At 45.2% G+C, this 14,614-nt stretch overlaps 1 protein-coding gene across 2 annotated transcripts in view; it reads right to left on the bottom strand.

The window, feature by feature from the left end:
* Positions 1 to 14,614, bottom strand: part of ACYP2 (acylphosphatase 2) — a 182,931-nt gene that overhangs the window by 126,620 nt on the left and 41,697 nt on the right. For both annotated transcript variants that reach the window (XM_033939916.1, XM_033939917.1), the window contains exon 3: positions 12,638 to 12,747. In XM_033939916.1, coding sequence (XP_033795807.1) covers positions 12,638 to 12,747 — 110 coding nt within the window. The remainder of the gene's footprint in view (positions 1 to 12,637; positions 12,748 to 14,614) is intronic.

Below are 14,614 nucleotides of genomic sequence, written 5' to 3' on the forward strand. Positions count from 1 at the left end.
TCCCCCGTGTACCTTTTTTAGCCTTTTTTGAATCCCTGGTGGTCCAGCGATGTATCAGGCAGAAGCGAGCTTTCCACGCTCCTGCCCTGCGCTGAGCCCCTCCCTCCCTGGATGGCTAACTCAGATCTTTCTCGCGGCCAGTGGCGTACCCGGCAGGAACGAGCTTTTCGAGCGCCCGATCAGCCCTGTACTGCTCCTTGAATGGCTGCCACCAATTCTCGCGAGAAAGATCTGAGGCAGCCTTCCAGAGAGGAGGGAGGGAGGGACTCAGCGTGGAAAGCTCGCTCCTGTCCGATACACCGTGAAAAAAGGTATGTGAGGGGAGGGAGGTAAAAAATTTGTTAGAATTGGCCAGGGCAGGAGACGGGAGGGATCCCTCCTGTTCCTGCCTACCACTAGTCCACCAGAGGGGGGGACAGGGGATAGGGCAGGAAAGTGGGACAGGGTGCAGAGCCTGGGAAGGAGGGGGAACAGGGTGCACAGCCTGGCAGGGAGTGAGGGGGGCTGGGTACAGAGCCTGGCAGGGAGTGAGGGGGGCTGGGTACAGAGCCTGGTAGGGCAGGAAAGCTTGGTGCAGAGCCTGGTAGGGAAGGGGGCTGGGTTCAGAGCCTTGTAGGGCAGGGAGGGAGGGAAGGGGGCTGGGTGCAGAACCTGGCAGGGAGGGAGGCTGAGTGCAGAGCCTGGCAGGGGAGGGTGTGAGGGAGGGGACACTGGTTGCAGATCCTGGCAGGGAATGGCACTTGAATATTAAGCCCCCATCTTATATTAGTCAACCATTTTTCCTCCTTATATTCGAGTACATACGGTACTTTATAAATAATAGATTAATAGAGAGCGTGTTCATTCCCCTTATCTAGCATTTACAGTATCTATTTACAACGCCCTTCCCTCAGCATGTCTCCTTTATAGCTTTTCTTTCCCTATCCGTGAGCCAAAGTACCCCTCTGTTCCTTTATTCCCCTCTTGTTTCCATCCCCCCTATACAAGTCACAAATCCTCTTTCTTCTCTTCTACCCCAGCATCTCCTGTTTCCCTCACAACTCATGATCCAGCAGGTCCTGGTTTTCCTCCTTTCATCAGACCCAGGACCTACTTATTTCTCCCTCCCCACCTCCCCCCCATTGTGCTCAGCATCTCCAGTTCCTCCATCCATTCGCCGCTACCTTTGCTGCTGTTTCTTCCTAGGACCTGCAGTAGTGGATAAAAACAGAAGAGTGGAATGGGGCCACTGCCTTGGGGGGTCAGCCGTTACTAGCTCTGCTAGTCTTTCCCTCTGAAACAGGGAGTCTACATCAGAGAAGGTGAAACTGGCAAAGGCAGCAGCGATATGCAGCGACAACAACCCCAACAGCCCTATCCAAGTTTATAATTTTATATACTGCCTATGCCTTTTATCTGGGATAGGTGGTATATAGGCACACGTCTCAAGCAGCAGCAGTGGGGGAGAAGGAGTGTAAAGAAAGCTGCTGGACTATGGAGAAAGGGCACTTTTTGCCTTGACTTGGAATCAAACTAGCAGGCAGCACTAGTGTTTACTCTGGTTTAGTTGCCAGGCAAGTTGACTCTGTTGGGGAGGTTGTGGTTGAGGATGGGAAAGCACATATAGGGTGTTTATGGTCTCTTATATAGGATCCCTATGATCTGAGATTTTATTTCCCAGCAGTCCCAAAAGGGGTCTTTCTTTCCTGTCCCTCAGTCTGTGTCCTTCATTTTCCTGTTAAACAGATACATTTTTTTGGGGGGGGAGGGTTTGGATAGCTTATTAATTTTTAGGGAGTTATTAACCATCTTTATGAAGAGGTTCACCCAAGGCAGTACTGTACAGTGCTTTTCTTTTTTCTTGTACTCTCTCTATATTGCTAAACCAGTTTAGTGTTCAGTCAAAAGGTGGCAGAGAAAGAATATTAAATTAAAATAAGTTAAAATTTCTCAACTGCCTTTGTCAACAAAGGGCTAGCTTATTTTTAAAATACAATCTCAAAAGCCATGTTTAAGAGCAACTGAGAGAATCAAAGTAGCAGGAATAGCTACTTCCCTATCCGAGACCTCTAATAGGGCTGATAAATTTAATGGGTCTTGAATCACTTTTTGTTGATTATTTTGTTCCTTACTTGGAAGGTAGTAAACCTGAGTAAATGGAGGTAATGACCCCTCAGGGACCTCCAATATTTCTGTCAAGTAACGCTTCAGCATTGCCCTGGAAGTTGTCGTGACAATCCTAGGGAAATTAATCAATCTAAAGGTTATTACTTCTAGAAGCATTTTCAAATGATTCAAGTTTTCTTCTTAAATTCGTGTTGCCCTTAATTAGTGTCTCTTGTATTAATTTTGAAGACTTTATTTCTTGTTAATGTTTTTCTACTAGTGAATTAAACTCACCAGTCATTTTCTTTAAGTCAGAAATACCTTTATCGTGCTCTTTTAATCATCCTTCTATCTGTTGAAATTGAGGGGCAATTGTTTTAAGAATATTAGCTACCAGGTCCCACAGGGCGTCCAAAGTTACTTCCTGGGGCTTATGAAATTGAAGAAATTGTAAATGTAAAGATTTGTGCTCAGCAACTGGCAAGTCTTCCTGTTGCTGTTCTGGTTGGGCAGTTCCAGCCCCTGGTGTTGACGAATCCTCCAAGTCCAAATTCAGGTTCCCTTGTAAAAGCTGGGAACCTGAATCCCCGTTCCCCTGAACGATCTCCACAGCCTCCAGAGGAGCTAGCACTCTGACTCCCGGAAGCTCCTCCACCCGTGGGGAACTGGTAGTCTGGAGATGTGGGGGCGGTGCTCTCATGTCGGGACTGAGAGTTGTTTCAAGCCCCAGGGAGAACGGCTGTGATCTGCTTCTTTGCAGCGTCTCCAGCGAGGGAGACTCTGATGCTATCGGCATGCCCTGCATACGCCTGGTAAGTTCCTCTATGTTTCCGAGGGGGGGGAGTCCCGGAGCATCGCGAGGCATTAGCGGCGCTTCTTCCTCTCCTCTTCGGCATTTTCAGGTAAGAAGATTTTAATAGAAGAGGAAAATCTAATTTCTGAAGGAAACCCGCAGGAGCAGTCCACTCGGCCAACCTAATCTGTCGCCATCTTGGGTCCTCTATTCGGTCTATAGTGGAATTTTTAATACAGTATATAGAGCCTGAAATGAATATAGTATTGCACTAATATAAAAATATAGTTTATGATTGAGATAAGGAGACCAGAATTGAACGCAATACTCCAGATGAGGTCGCACCATGGAGTGATACAGAGGCATTATAATATCTTTAGTCTTGTTAACCATCCCTTTTAAAATAATTCCTAGCATCTTGTTTGCTTTTTTGGCCACTGCCACCACAGCACATTGGGTGGAAGGTTTCATCGCATTGTCTAAAATGATACCCAGATCCCTTTCTTGGGTGCTAACCCCCAAGGTGGATCCTAGCATCCGGTAACTGTGATTTGGGTTATTTTTCCCAATATGCATCACTTTGCATTTGTCCACATTAAATTTCATCTGCCACTTGGACGCCCAGTCTTCCAGCTTCCTGCAATATTTCACAATCCTCATGCGTTTTAACAACTTTGAACAGTTTAGTGTCATCTGCAAATTTAATCACCTCACTTGTCGTTCCAACTTCCAGATTGTGATTTATAAACTTTTAAAAGTTAAATAGCACTGGTCCCAGTACAGATCCCTGTGGCACTCCACAGATAGATTGTGAGCCCACCGGGACAGATAGGGAAAATGCTTGAGTACCTGATTGTAAAACCGCTTAGATAACCTTGATAGGCGGTATATAAAATCCTAATAATAATAATCTCCATTGAGAAAAATTACCATTTAACCCTACTCTCTGTTTTCTAATTGATAACCAATTCGTAATCCACAACTGAACTTTGCCTCCTATCCCATGACTCTCTAATTTTCTCAGGAGCCTCTCATGAAGAACTTTGTCAAAAGCTTTCTGAAAATCTAGATACAATGAATCAACCGGCTCACCTTTATCCACATGTTTATTCACACCTTCAAAGAAGTCAAGCAAATTGGTGAAGCAAGAACTCCCTCGGCTGAACCCATGCTGACTCTGTCTCATTAAATCATGTTTGTCTACGTGTTCCACAATTTTATTTGTTACCACCATTTTGCCCGGCACTGAAGTCAGGCTTACTGGTTTGTAATTTCCTAGATCTTCCCTGGAGCCCTTTTTAAAAATTGGCATAACGGGGGGGGGGGGGGGGGGGGGCGTGGCCGTGCTGAGAACGGGGAAGACGTACTTTCCTTGAGCTCCGCAGTCTTCCCTCTACTTCGGCCTCCCTGCAGTATAATCGGCGGCTAATATCTCACCCAGCACTCATTTTCTGATTCGGAGGGCTTATGGACAAATTAGTGCAGAAAGGTGGGGCGGAAATGGCTACAAAATCGGGTAAGGAGAAGCGTGGCGGTCTGAAATCGGGGCCTAGTAGTGAGGGGAAAATGGCGGGTGCGGCCGATGCAGCGGACTCTAGGAGCGATGACATGATCGCTCGTTTGACTGAGGCGGTGGTGGCTGCCCTAGGAACCCGTTTGGACAAAGTGCAAGACACCTTAGCGACACTTGCCACCACTGTAGCTGACTTCTCTACCTGAGTTACTGATGTGGAACAGCGTGTTAGCTCCGCGGAGGACTCCCTGGTTTCAGTGCAGGAGGAGCTTCAGCGTTTGCAACGTAAAGTGCTCCACTGTGAGGAGAAAATGGAGGATTTGGAGAATCGCTCCAGAAGGAACAACCTGCATTTAGTTGGCATCCCCGAATCTGTACTGGATGCGGATCTCCTCACCACGCTGGAAAAATGGCTATCTTCTGAGCTGCTGGTGGCACATGGCCTGGGCCCCTTGCGCATTGAGCGGGCGCATCGGCTGGGCAGGAGGCAGGAGGGTTCTACCAGGCCTCGGGTGGTGATTATCCATATCCTTAACTTTGCTATTAAAGATTTGCTGTTGAAGAACTACCGGCATAAACAAGATCTTCAGTTCCAGAATCAGCGTGTCCTGCTCTTCCAGGATTATTCGGCTCAGGTGGCATCTCTCCGTCGGAGCTTCTCGCCTGTCTGTAAGCACCTCACGGAAAAGAAGTTGCGCTTCACATTACAATTCCCTGCCAGGCTCCGGGTGCTCTACAATGGTCAGCCATTCCTGTTCGACACCAGTGATGCAGCCAAGGCACAAGTGCTTTTATGGTACCCTGACTTGGCACCCAGCACCTGAAGAATGAAGGGTCTTCTTTGTGGCTTTATATTTATACTTGCCTGACTGGGGGTCCCTGTGGAGAGTGGCTTATACCACTACGGGGACATCTTGGACTTTAATTTACTGTTTGCATTTGATACAGCACTTGTTTGGAGCTTTTCCTTTGTTTTTTTCTATACTTCATGCTATCTTTGCCATTGTTTGGTGCTGCATATGCCTTTTGCCCGAATGTGCTCAGGCATACTTGGCTTATCTTTCTGCACACGTTGGAAGAGGGGTTGTTGTAGTTGATGTTCTAGCCCTTCTTTCTCTCTTTTCTTTTTTGTTTTTCTACATTATACTGGGTGCGGGGTTGTTGTTGTCTGGGAGGTTGGAGAGGGGGGGACTTGGGCCTTTAGTGTCCCTTCTCTGGAGTGGTGGTCTTTGGGGTTTGGGGGGGTTTGGGAGGGGGGTGTTGGGGTTGGGGGGGGAGTGGGGAGGGGGGCTTGGATCTGTGTGGATGATGGGAAGTTGAGTTTGTATGTGTTTCGGATGTTTGGCTGCCGAGAGGAGGGCTGGGACTCTCGGCAGGAATTTTCTATTTTATGTTTTTCTCCTGTGCTGGTATCTTTGGGTTCTGGTCTTGGATGATACCTAAGCGGGGTGTGCGCTGTGTGACGTGGAATGTGTCTGGTATTAATTCCCCAATTAAAAGAACCAAGATTTTACAGCACTTGGCTCGACATCGGGCTGACATTGTGGGCTTGCAAGAGACTAAACTTAATGAGAAGGAACATGGTAAGCTGCGACAATCCTGGGTAGGTCAATGTTACTTTGCCTCTTCTCCAAGGGCTAAGGCAGGGGTGGCTTTGCTGATACATAAATCGCTGCCTTTTGTCATGACTGGGGTAATTTCGGATCCGGAGGGTCACTATGTATTGGTTCAGGGCACCCTTTATCAGCAACCTGTCCTTTTGATGTCTGTATATGCTCCATTAGTGCTCAAAGGGCCTTTTATAACAAGATCTTGGGGGTCTTAATGTCCCTGCCCCAGACTCCTGTGGCCCGAAAAATTTTCCTGGGGGACTTTAACTCTATTTTGGATCCCGTGCTGGATTCCACCAAGGGGTCCGCCGGTTCCTCTCGGAGATCGGATAATGGGCTTAATGGCTGGGTGAACACCTTAGATCTGGTAGATGTGTGGAGAACGCTCCATCCTGGGGAGAGGGATTTTACTCATACTTCTAGGGTGCATGATTCCTCCTCTAGAATAGACTATATTTTTCTTTCGCGTTCCTCCTTCTATGCAGTTCACAGAGCTGAGATTGGAGCGTTGGTCCTCTCTGATCATACTCTGGTATGGATGGATGTCAGTCTTGCGGATAGACCCTCTGGGGGTGGTGGGCGCTGGCGTTTTCCAGTAGGGCTCTACTCTGACCCTGATTTTAAACCGTATCAAGAGGCAATGGCGGGATTATGTTGAGTTTAATGGGGTATATGCAGGTGATGGTGTTCTTTTTTGGGAGGCTGCCAAGGCAGTGATTCGAGGGGCTGTGTTGGCATATAGTGCTCGCCGGAAGAAAATGATGGCGGCAAAGATTTTGGCTCTTGAACGTAGAGTACGGGAGAGTAGACTTTTAATGCTGCATTCCCCCACTGTGTCTCATAAGCATGATTTTCAGATGGCACAGTCAGCGCTCCATGTCCTTTTACATGACAGAGCCCAAAAATCCCTTTTTTATTACAAATACAGGTTACACCGCTTTGGTAATCGACCTGGCAGAATGCTGGCCCAGTTGACCAGGGCACGAAGGGGTTCCTCCTCCATCACTTCACTTAGAGATACTGGGGGACGGCTGGTTACAGCTGAGTCCCATTTTGAACAGCTTCTACAGCTCCCTTTACACAGCGGAGGTGGTGGACTGGGATTCTCTGATTCAAGCATATCTAGACTCTCTGCCTTTGCCCCGACTCTCAGATACCGATAGTGCGGGTCTGGCCTCTCCTATTACTAGGGAGGAGGTTTTGGGGGGTTATTAAAAACTTACCTCTTTGTAAATCTCCAGGTCCGGATGGATTCAGCGGGGAATTCTATCGTCTGCTGCAGGGCTATGTAGCTGATCCCCTGAGACAGTTTTATGAGCAGGCGGTGACTGGGGGTTCTTTTCCACCTTGCTCAAATCAGGCGTTAATTACCGTACTGCCCAAACCGGGCAAAGACCCTCTTTTGGTAGAGTCTTATAGACCTATTTCCCTTATCAACGTTGATCTTAAAATCTTAGCCCAGATCTTGGCTGATAGACTGGCTCCGCTGGTTCCTTCTCTGGTGGGGGTTGATCAGGTAGGTTTTGTGAGAGGTCGTCAGGCGGGTCATAATGTCCGAAAGCTCCTGATCGCTTTGGCCCATTGTGATGCTCGGAGGTTGCCTGCCCTGGCTATTAGCTTTGATTCCGAAAAAGCCTTTGATAGGGTTGAGTGGGCTTTTCTTTTCCCGTTACTACATCGTTACAGGGTGGCTGGGTTTTATATGAGGGCTCTCCGTGCCCTCTATTCTAATCCTGCGGCTGCTGTGCTGGTCAATGGGGTTGCTTCTCCGGTTTTTTCTTTGCACCGGGGCACTCGGCAGGGTTGTCCCCTGTCTCCTTTGCTTTACATTCTATTCTTGGAACCTTTATTACTTCACATTCGAATGCATCCCGAGCTCACCGGAGTGGAGGTGGGCACTTCTTCTTTACGTAGTATGGCTTTTGCAGATGATATCATGGTTATCTTAACTGAACCGGTCGCCAATCTTTCCGTCTTGTTGGAGTTGTTCCGGAAGTTTGGGGAACTCTCGGGTCTTAAACTTAATGTGTCCAAGTCAGAAGCGCTCCCTCTTCATTTAAATATTTCTTATTTGTGGTCTGATTTCCCCCTGAAGGAGGCCTCCCGGCAGGTGAAATATCTGGGGGTTCTGATCCCTTCTTCTTTAGCGCGCCTTTATGAGCTGAATGTGCGGCCTTTACTTCGGAGATCTGTCGAGAGTCTACGATTATGGAGGGCTCTGCCGGTATCCCTTGCGGGACGCATCTTCTTATATAATATGATGATAGTTCCCAGGTGGCTTTATTTATTACAGACTTTGCCAATTTGGCTCCGCCGTAGGGATTTGGAGGAGTTATATAGTGCTCTGAGGGTGTTTTTGTGGCGGGGACGACGGCCTCGTTTGCCCCTGCGCGTTCTGCTGCTGCCGGAGGAACAGGGGGGATTCGGTCTTTTAGATCTACGCTCATATAATCTGGCGTGTGGCCTGCGCCAGGTTTGGGATTGGTGCTTGGAGAGCTCCTCCTTCTTGACCTTTTCGGTGGAGAGGGATTTTCTGCGTCCTGTTTCGGGTTTATTTTTGCTGCATGCACCATCCGTCCAGCTGGATCCGGTTTTACGGGGGCATGTGGTTTGGTCCTATATGCGACTTGTTTGGCGGGTGCTTTGTAAACAATTGGGTGTTAACTATAGTATCTCTCCCATGTTGCCAATTGTGGGGAATTTACAATTTAGCCCGGAAAGTACTAATCGCATCTTCCAACATTGGCATGCGCATGGGATTCGTAGAGTGGGGGATACTCTTACTGAACAAGGGACTCTTCTTTCTTCGGACGAGCTAGCGTCCTTATACGGACTAGATCGAGTGCATGCCTATGGTTATTTACAACTTCGACATTATATTCTAAGTCTTGATGGGACCTCCCTGTGTGCTTCGGTAGCGAAGTGTTTTGGTCGGTGTCTAGCTTTGTGGGAGGATTCAGCCCCGCGGCTTCGTTTCTTTGTCACTGCATCACAGCTCTCTCAGTCCACGGAGCGGGCTGATTTGCTGGCTGGGGCATGGAGCGCTGACTTGGGGTGCACTATCCCCTCCACCTTGATCTCCCATTGTTTTGTCTCTCTGCGCACTCTCTCTTTTAATATGCTGCATAGAGAATAGGAATATAAATTTTTTCATCGTACCTTTGTCTCACCACAGAGGGCATATCGGGCGGGATTTGCTGCTCATGCCTGTTGTCCCAGGTGTCCGACGTCCTCTGCCACCTTGGGACATATGTTCTGGGCTTGTCCTCGGATCCGGGCCTTCTGGCAGCAGGTATTGGCTTTTTTGTCATCCTTGTTTCCCTCGTTGCCTGCATGTACCCCTACCATTGCCCTATTTTATGATGGAGCTGCTTTTCCTCGATGTTCTGTTGGGCAGCGGATGTTGGTATTCAAAGCTCTCCTTCTGGCTAAGAGGGCCATTTTGATATTCTGGAGGGCGCCGCATGCTCCTTCCTTCTCCCAGTGGCAATTATCGCTCTTTGATCTAGCTCTTTTGGAACGGAGGGCAGTGGGGACACGCGTGGAGCACCTTTGGACTAAATTTCAGGATGTCTGGGAGGTGTACTGGTTGTCCCTTCCGCACAGAGAGAGGAGCCTGTTGTTGAATTGTTAATGGGGTGGTTAGGAGTGGCCTCTCCCTGTGTTTGACTTACCCTTGGAGGTTTTTCTTTTACTCTTTTACCCTTTCTTTTTCTTTCTTTTTTGCTCTTGACGGGGAGCCTTGATTTGTTTCTCTTTCTTCCTTTCTTCTTTCTTACTTTTCCAAGACAGGCGTCTGGTTGGCATTGTTTCTTCTTTTTCCTTTCTTATTTATTGTCTTTTTCTCTTTTCCGTACGGACCGATTCCCACACAGGTCTGGGAGGGGGGGGTGGGTGGGAAGGGGGGGAGGTTTGGTTGTTGATTTACATCTCTGTCTTCTGTTGTTTGGGTTGACTAGCTTGTTGTGGGGGTGGGAGGACTTGGTTTATTTTAAAACTACTGTATTGGGCTTATGCTTCCATTTTGACATCTGCCTCCTTTTGTACTTGTTTTGTTATGATTGTATTCTGCCCTGTATGGGGTGGGTGGTGTGACTTGGCGGATGCATTTTTGTCTTTTCTGTGCTGTTGCTTTTGCCCAATAAAGAAATATTAAATTTAAAAAAAAAATAAAAAAATCGGCATAACATTGACCACCTCCAATCTTCAGGTACTACAGATGATTTTAGCAACAGGTTACAGATTACTAACAGCAGTTCAGCAATTTCATGTTTGAATTCCTTTAGTATTCTGGGATGTATACATCCAGTCCAGGTGATTTATCACTTTTTAACCTGTTGATTTGACTTAGTACATCTTCCAGATTCACAAAGATTTCTTTCAGTTCCTCCGCATCATCACCCTTGAATACCATTTCCAATTCTGGTAGATCTCTTACATCTTCTTCTATAAAGACCGAAGCAAAGAATTCATTCAGTCTCTCCGCTATGGCCTTATCCTCCCAGAGTGCTTCTTTTGCTCCTTGATCATGCAAAGGTCCCACGGTCCTCACTGGTTTTCTGCTTCTGATGTACCTAAAGAAATTGTTATGGGCTTTTTGCCTCTTTGGCAAGTTTCTCTTCATATTCTTTCTTAGCTTTCTTTATCAATGCTTTGCATCTAACTTGCCAGTGCTTGTGTCTCTTCATTCGTATCCTTTTTTCATTCTTTAAAGGATGTTTTTTTGGCTCTAACAGCCTCTTTCACTTCACTTTTTAACCATGCCGGCTCTCATTTCCTCTTCTTTCTACCTTTACTAATATGTGGAATATATTTGGTCTGGGCTTCCACAATGGTATTTTTAAATAACATCCATGCCTGATTTACAGTCCTTACCTTTGCAATTGATCCTTTTAGCTTCTTTTTAACCAATTTTCCTTATTTTATCATAGTCTCCCTTTTGAAAATTAAATGTCTCTACCACAGATTTCTTTTGCGATGTGCCTATCCCACGCTTTCTTGAAATTAGATACAGTCTCTGTCTCCACCACCTCTACCAGAAGGCTGTTCCATGCATCTACCACCCTTTCTGTAAAAAAGTATTTCCTTAGATTACTCTTGAGCCTATCACCTCTTAACTTCATCCTATGCCCTCTCATTCCAGAGCTTCCTTTCAAATGAAAGAGACTCGACTCATGCGCATTTATATTACATAGGTATTTAAACATCTCTATCATAGCTCCCCTCTCCTGCCTTTTCTCCAAAGTATACAGATTGAGATCTTACTATTTCCTTCCTCTTTCTGCTACTTTCTTCTGTGCTTTATTTTAATTCCTCTGGACTACTTCCTTGGTTTTTTGTTTTGGTAATATTTATGGGAAATTTTATTGTAAATTGCTTTTTTACATTTTATTTTTTATTCTTTTTAAGGATAACTAGAAATACTGTGGCAGCAGTTCATACAGCCCTAGGGACTGGGAAAGGAGTCTTAGTTGCTGCTCAACAGTGATTCCTATTAGCCAAACTTAGGGTGAATGCTTACCCAGTTCCATAAGGAGCTGAAATCTGTCACTGCAGTGGTTGAAGGAGTAGTACAGCATGGGATAAAATGGTAATGGAAATGCTTGTGCAATGTAGCCCAATGAAGGATTCTTCTAACAGAACTGGGAACCCAAAGTAGGAGGAGGAAACTGATGGGCAAAAGTGTCGGCCAAGAGACCTTACCTATGCTTTCCCTGAGAATGCATCTTTAATATAGTACAGGACAAACTTCAAAAATAAAGGAAAGCAGAGTAGATTTTTATGCAGCTTCAACGCATACTGATGTCATGCCAGAAATAAATTCTTATATAAACTGCTTGACACCTGTCCAGTAAATAGTTTCCTAACCGAGCAATGCTTCAGCAGGAATAACTAACTAAACACTGCCAAGTTCTCTATTGTACAAATCATAGTCCAGACTGAAAGTGTTCCAATAAAATAAGCAATGCACAATATCAGTAATACAGAGTTTTAAGCCCTGGGACAATGTTAGCTCATCAAAGAGAGAAAATTTTAAAAATATTTTTAAGAATAAATAAAAGGAATGTGACAGCTTCATTTATTTACTTTTCTAAATTTATTCTGATGAGAATTAGTTTATTAAAACTTGAGAGAGATACAGCAAGCAGCTGCTGAGGATGCACTATTCTTTTAAACATTAATAATTAAGCTGAATACGACTGAATTCAACAGCTAGCCCAGAGGTGGATTGAACTACTGAACTATAGCCATCCCACTCAAATACCACACCTACCCAAGGACACAACAGATGGAAAAGAAATCTGTTTTTCACATTATTCTCCAAAACATTTCCCTGCATTCCAAAGTCAGGCTTATGGAAACATCAGAGCATTGCTCAATATCAGCTAGTAACCGATTTCTTCACCTAAAGATGAACTTCTTAAAAGCCTCTCATTCAGTTTTACTTTCAAAGTAATATAATCCATATCACCATGCACACTCTGTAAATAGGTTGAGTATTAAAGCCAAAACAGAGCCCTAGAATTTGAACGAACCTCATGTTTTGAAAAATGAAATTCAAATCATATTTATTTAAAAATTATTACAGCTGTTAATTGTTCATAAAATCTCAAATACAGATGTATTAATACTTACATTAAATTGACTTTATCTTCTGGCCCCTGAACTTGGCCCGTTACAGTTCCCTCTCCTGTGTTTTTGACCCATCCAACCACTCCATGTCTTCTGGCTTCATCTTCTGCATACTAGGGGAGAAAAACCAACATAACCACACTGCATGTAAAGTGAGCATAATATACTTTAAAATGAAGGTATTGGATTTCTAATTAGTAACCAACTGAGAATTCATATTTTTTCTATTTGGCTCTGTGTTTTTATCCAGTTTATTGAGAACCTGTCTCAGCAAGGATTGTAGCACTATAAATCTTTTTCCTTGCCAAAATACGCTGTGAAAAAAATGCAGATAATAATACTTTGAAAATTTAGCTTGTGAGCCCATTAGAAATTACCTGCATATAAAAATGTAAACTGCTTTGCTTGGTCCATAGAAAGGCAGAATATCAAATCCCTGACCCTTTACCCTTAAAATATCCTAATGAAGAAAAAAAACTCAAAACAGAGGTCATCTATTCAGACCTTTTCAAAAAGCAACATCTGGGAATCAACTGATGAACGCCAAAGCTTGGAATGGCTGGAGTTGAGATCATTATTAGCTTTGGAACATGTTTCATTTACTTATCTGTTGTACTCTGATTATTATTATGATGCAATCTTTTCTGAAGTGAACATAAAGTTCAAAACCATGACTCTGACAGTATGAAAAGTTCAGAGATTAAAGCTACCAGCTGATAAAGGGGCCAGGCACAAATGTGCGACAGCCTAAGCACACTTTGGACACTAGGGAGAGGGAACAAGAAGGATGAGCAGAGAGCACATAATGGGGAGGAAGAAGGAGTGAACAGGTAAGAGTGAGAGACAAATGAGAGAGGAGAGGTAAAAGCCCGGGTGGAAGCAACTAGGAGGGTCATAAATCAATGGAGCCAGCGAAACAAAAAAGGGTGGTGCACAGAAATCCCTCAGCACCATTTTTCTCGCTCATCTAAGTAACTGCTGCTCCCACCTAGCCCTCTCAGTTATCTCTGTAGCCAGGGGATAGAAAGAGCACATCACAGCAAACGAGAGAATGGCCACGTTGTAACATGATCAGGATCGAAACCTGCACAAACACAATTTTACACATAGGGTTGCAAGTAAAAGAAAATGCTTTATTTCTATGATTCGTAAACTCACACACTTAAAACATGAAAATTACTTTATCTAAAGAGCCATTACAGGTGGCACTCAAAATGAGAGAAAAAAAAACATATTTGTTGAGCAATAGTATCTGCCGCTAGCTTCCTCATTGGCTCAGATATATCACTATTCATCCAAATATCTTGGGTTTTTGGACAACAGTTTAAGATAAGTTCTTCTTTAAATCTATTGAAATTGATGAATACAAATGAAAATACGTATTGGGAAGAATAGTGATAATTCTGAGCCAATGAGGAAGCCAGTGGCAGATACTATTGCTCATCGAGTAAGGTTGGGTTTTATTAATCATTTTGAGCGCCGTCTCTGATGGCTCTTTAAATAAAGTAACTTTTATGTTTTGTCTGCTGGCTATTGATGTGTGTGCTTATGATACGAATACAGGCCAGTTTGGAAGTTATTTGACCACGTTTAAAGGATTTCTATTGATAAGCACAGAGTGGGCATCCCTCCCACTGCCAGGGAGATGGCAGGTGGTTGCTTGGTGACGGGTGGGAGTGGGCATCTCTCCCGTTGCTGGGTCGGGGAGGTGCTGGGGTGGTTGCTTGGCAGCGGGAGGGAGTGGGCATCTCTCCTGCTGCCAGAGTGGTTGTCGGGGAGGGGGGGGGTTGCTTAATGGCAGTGGCGGGAAGAAGTGGGCATTCCTCTCACTATCGGGGGTGGTATTGGGGGGATTTATTTAACGGCATCGGCGGGAGGGAGTGGACATCCCTCCTGCTGCCCAAGTGCGGGGGTTGATGATGGCAAAATTTTCTGGTAGTTCTAAGCTGTCAAGCCTTACTTTCCTGTCAATGCCTGAGC

The sequence above is a fragment of the Geotrypetes seraphini genome, chromosome 3 (assembly GCF_902459505.1).
Source record: "Geotrypetes seraphini chromosome 3, aGeoSer1.1, whole genome shotgun sequence".
In the NCBI taxonomy this organism is placed as follows: Eukaryota; Metazoa; Chordata; class Amphibia; order Gymnophiona; family Dermophiidae; genus Geotrypetes; species Geotrypetes seraphini.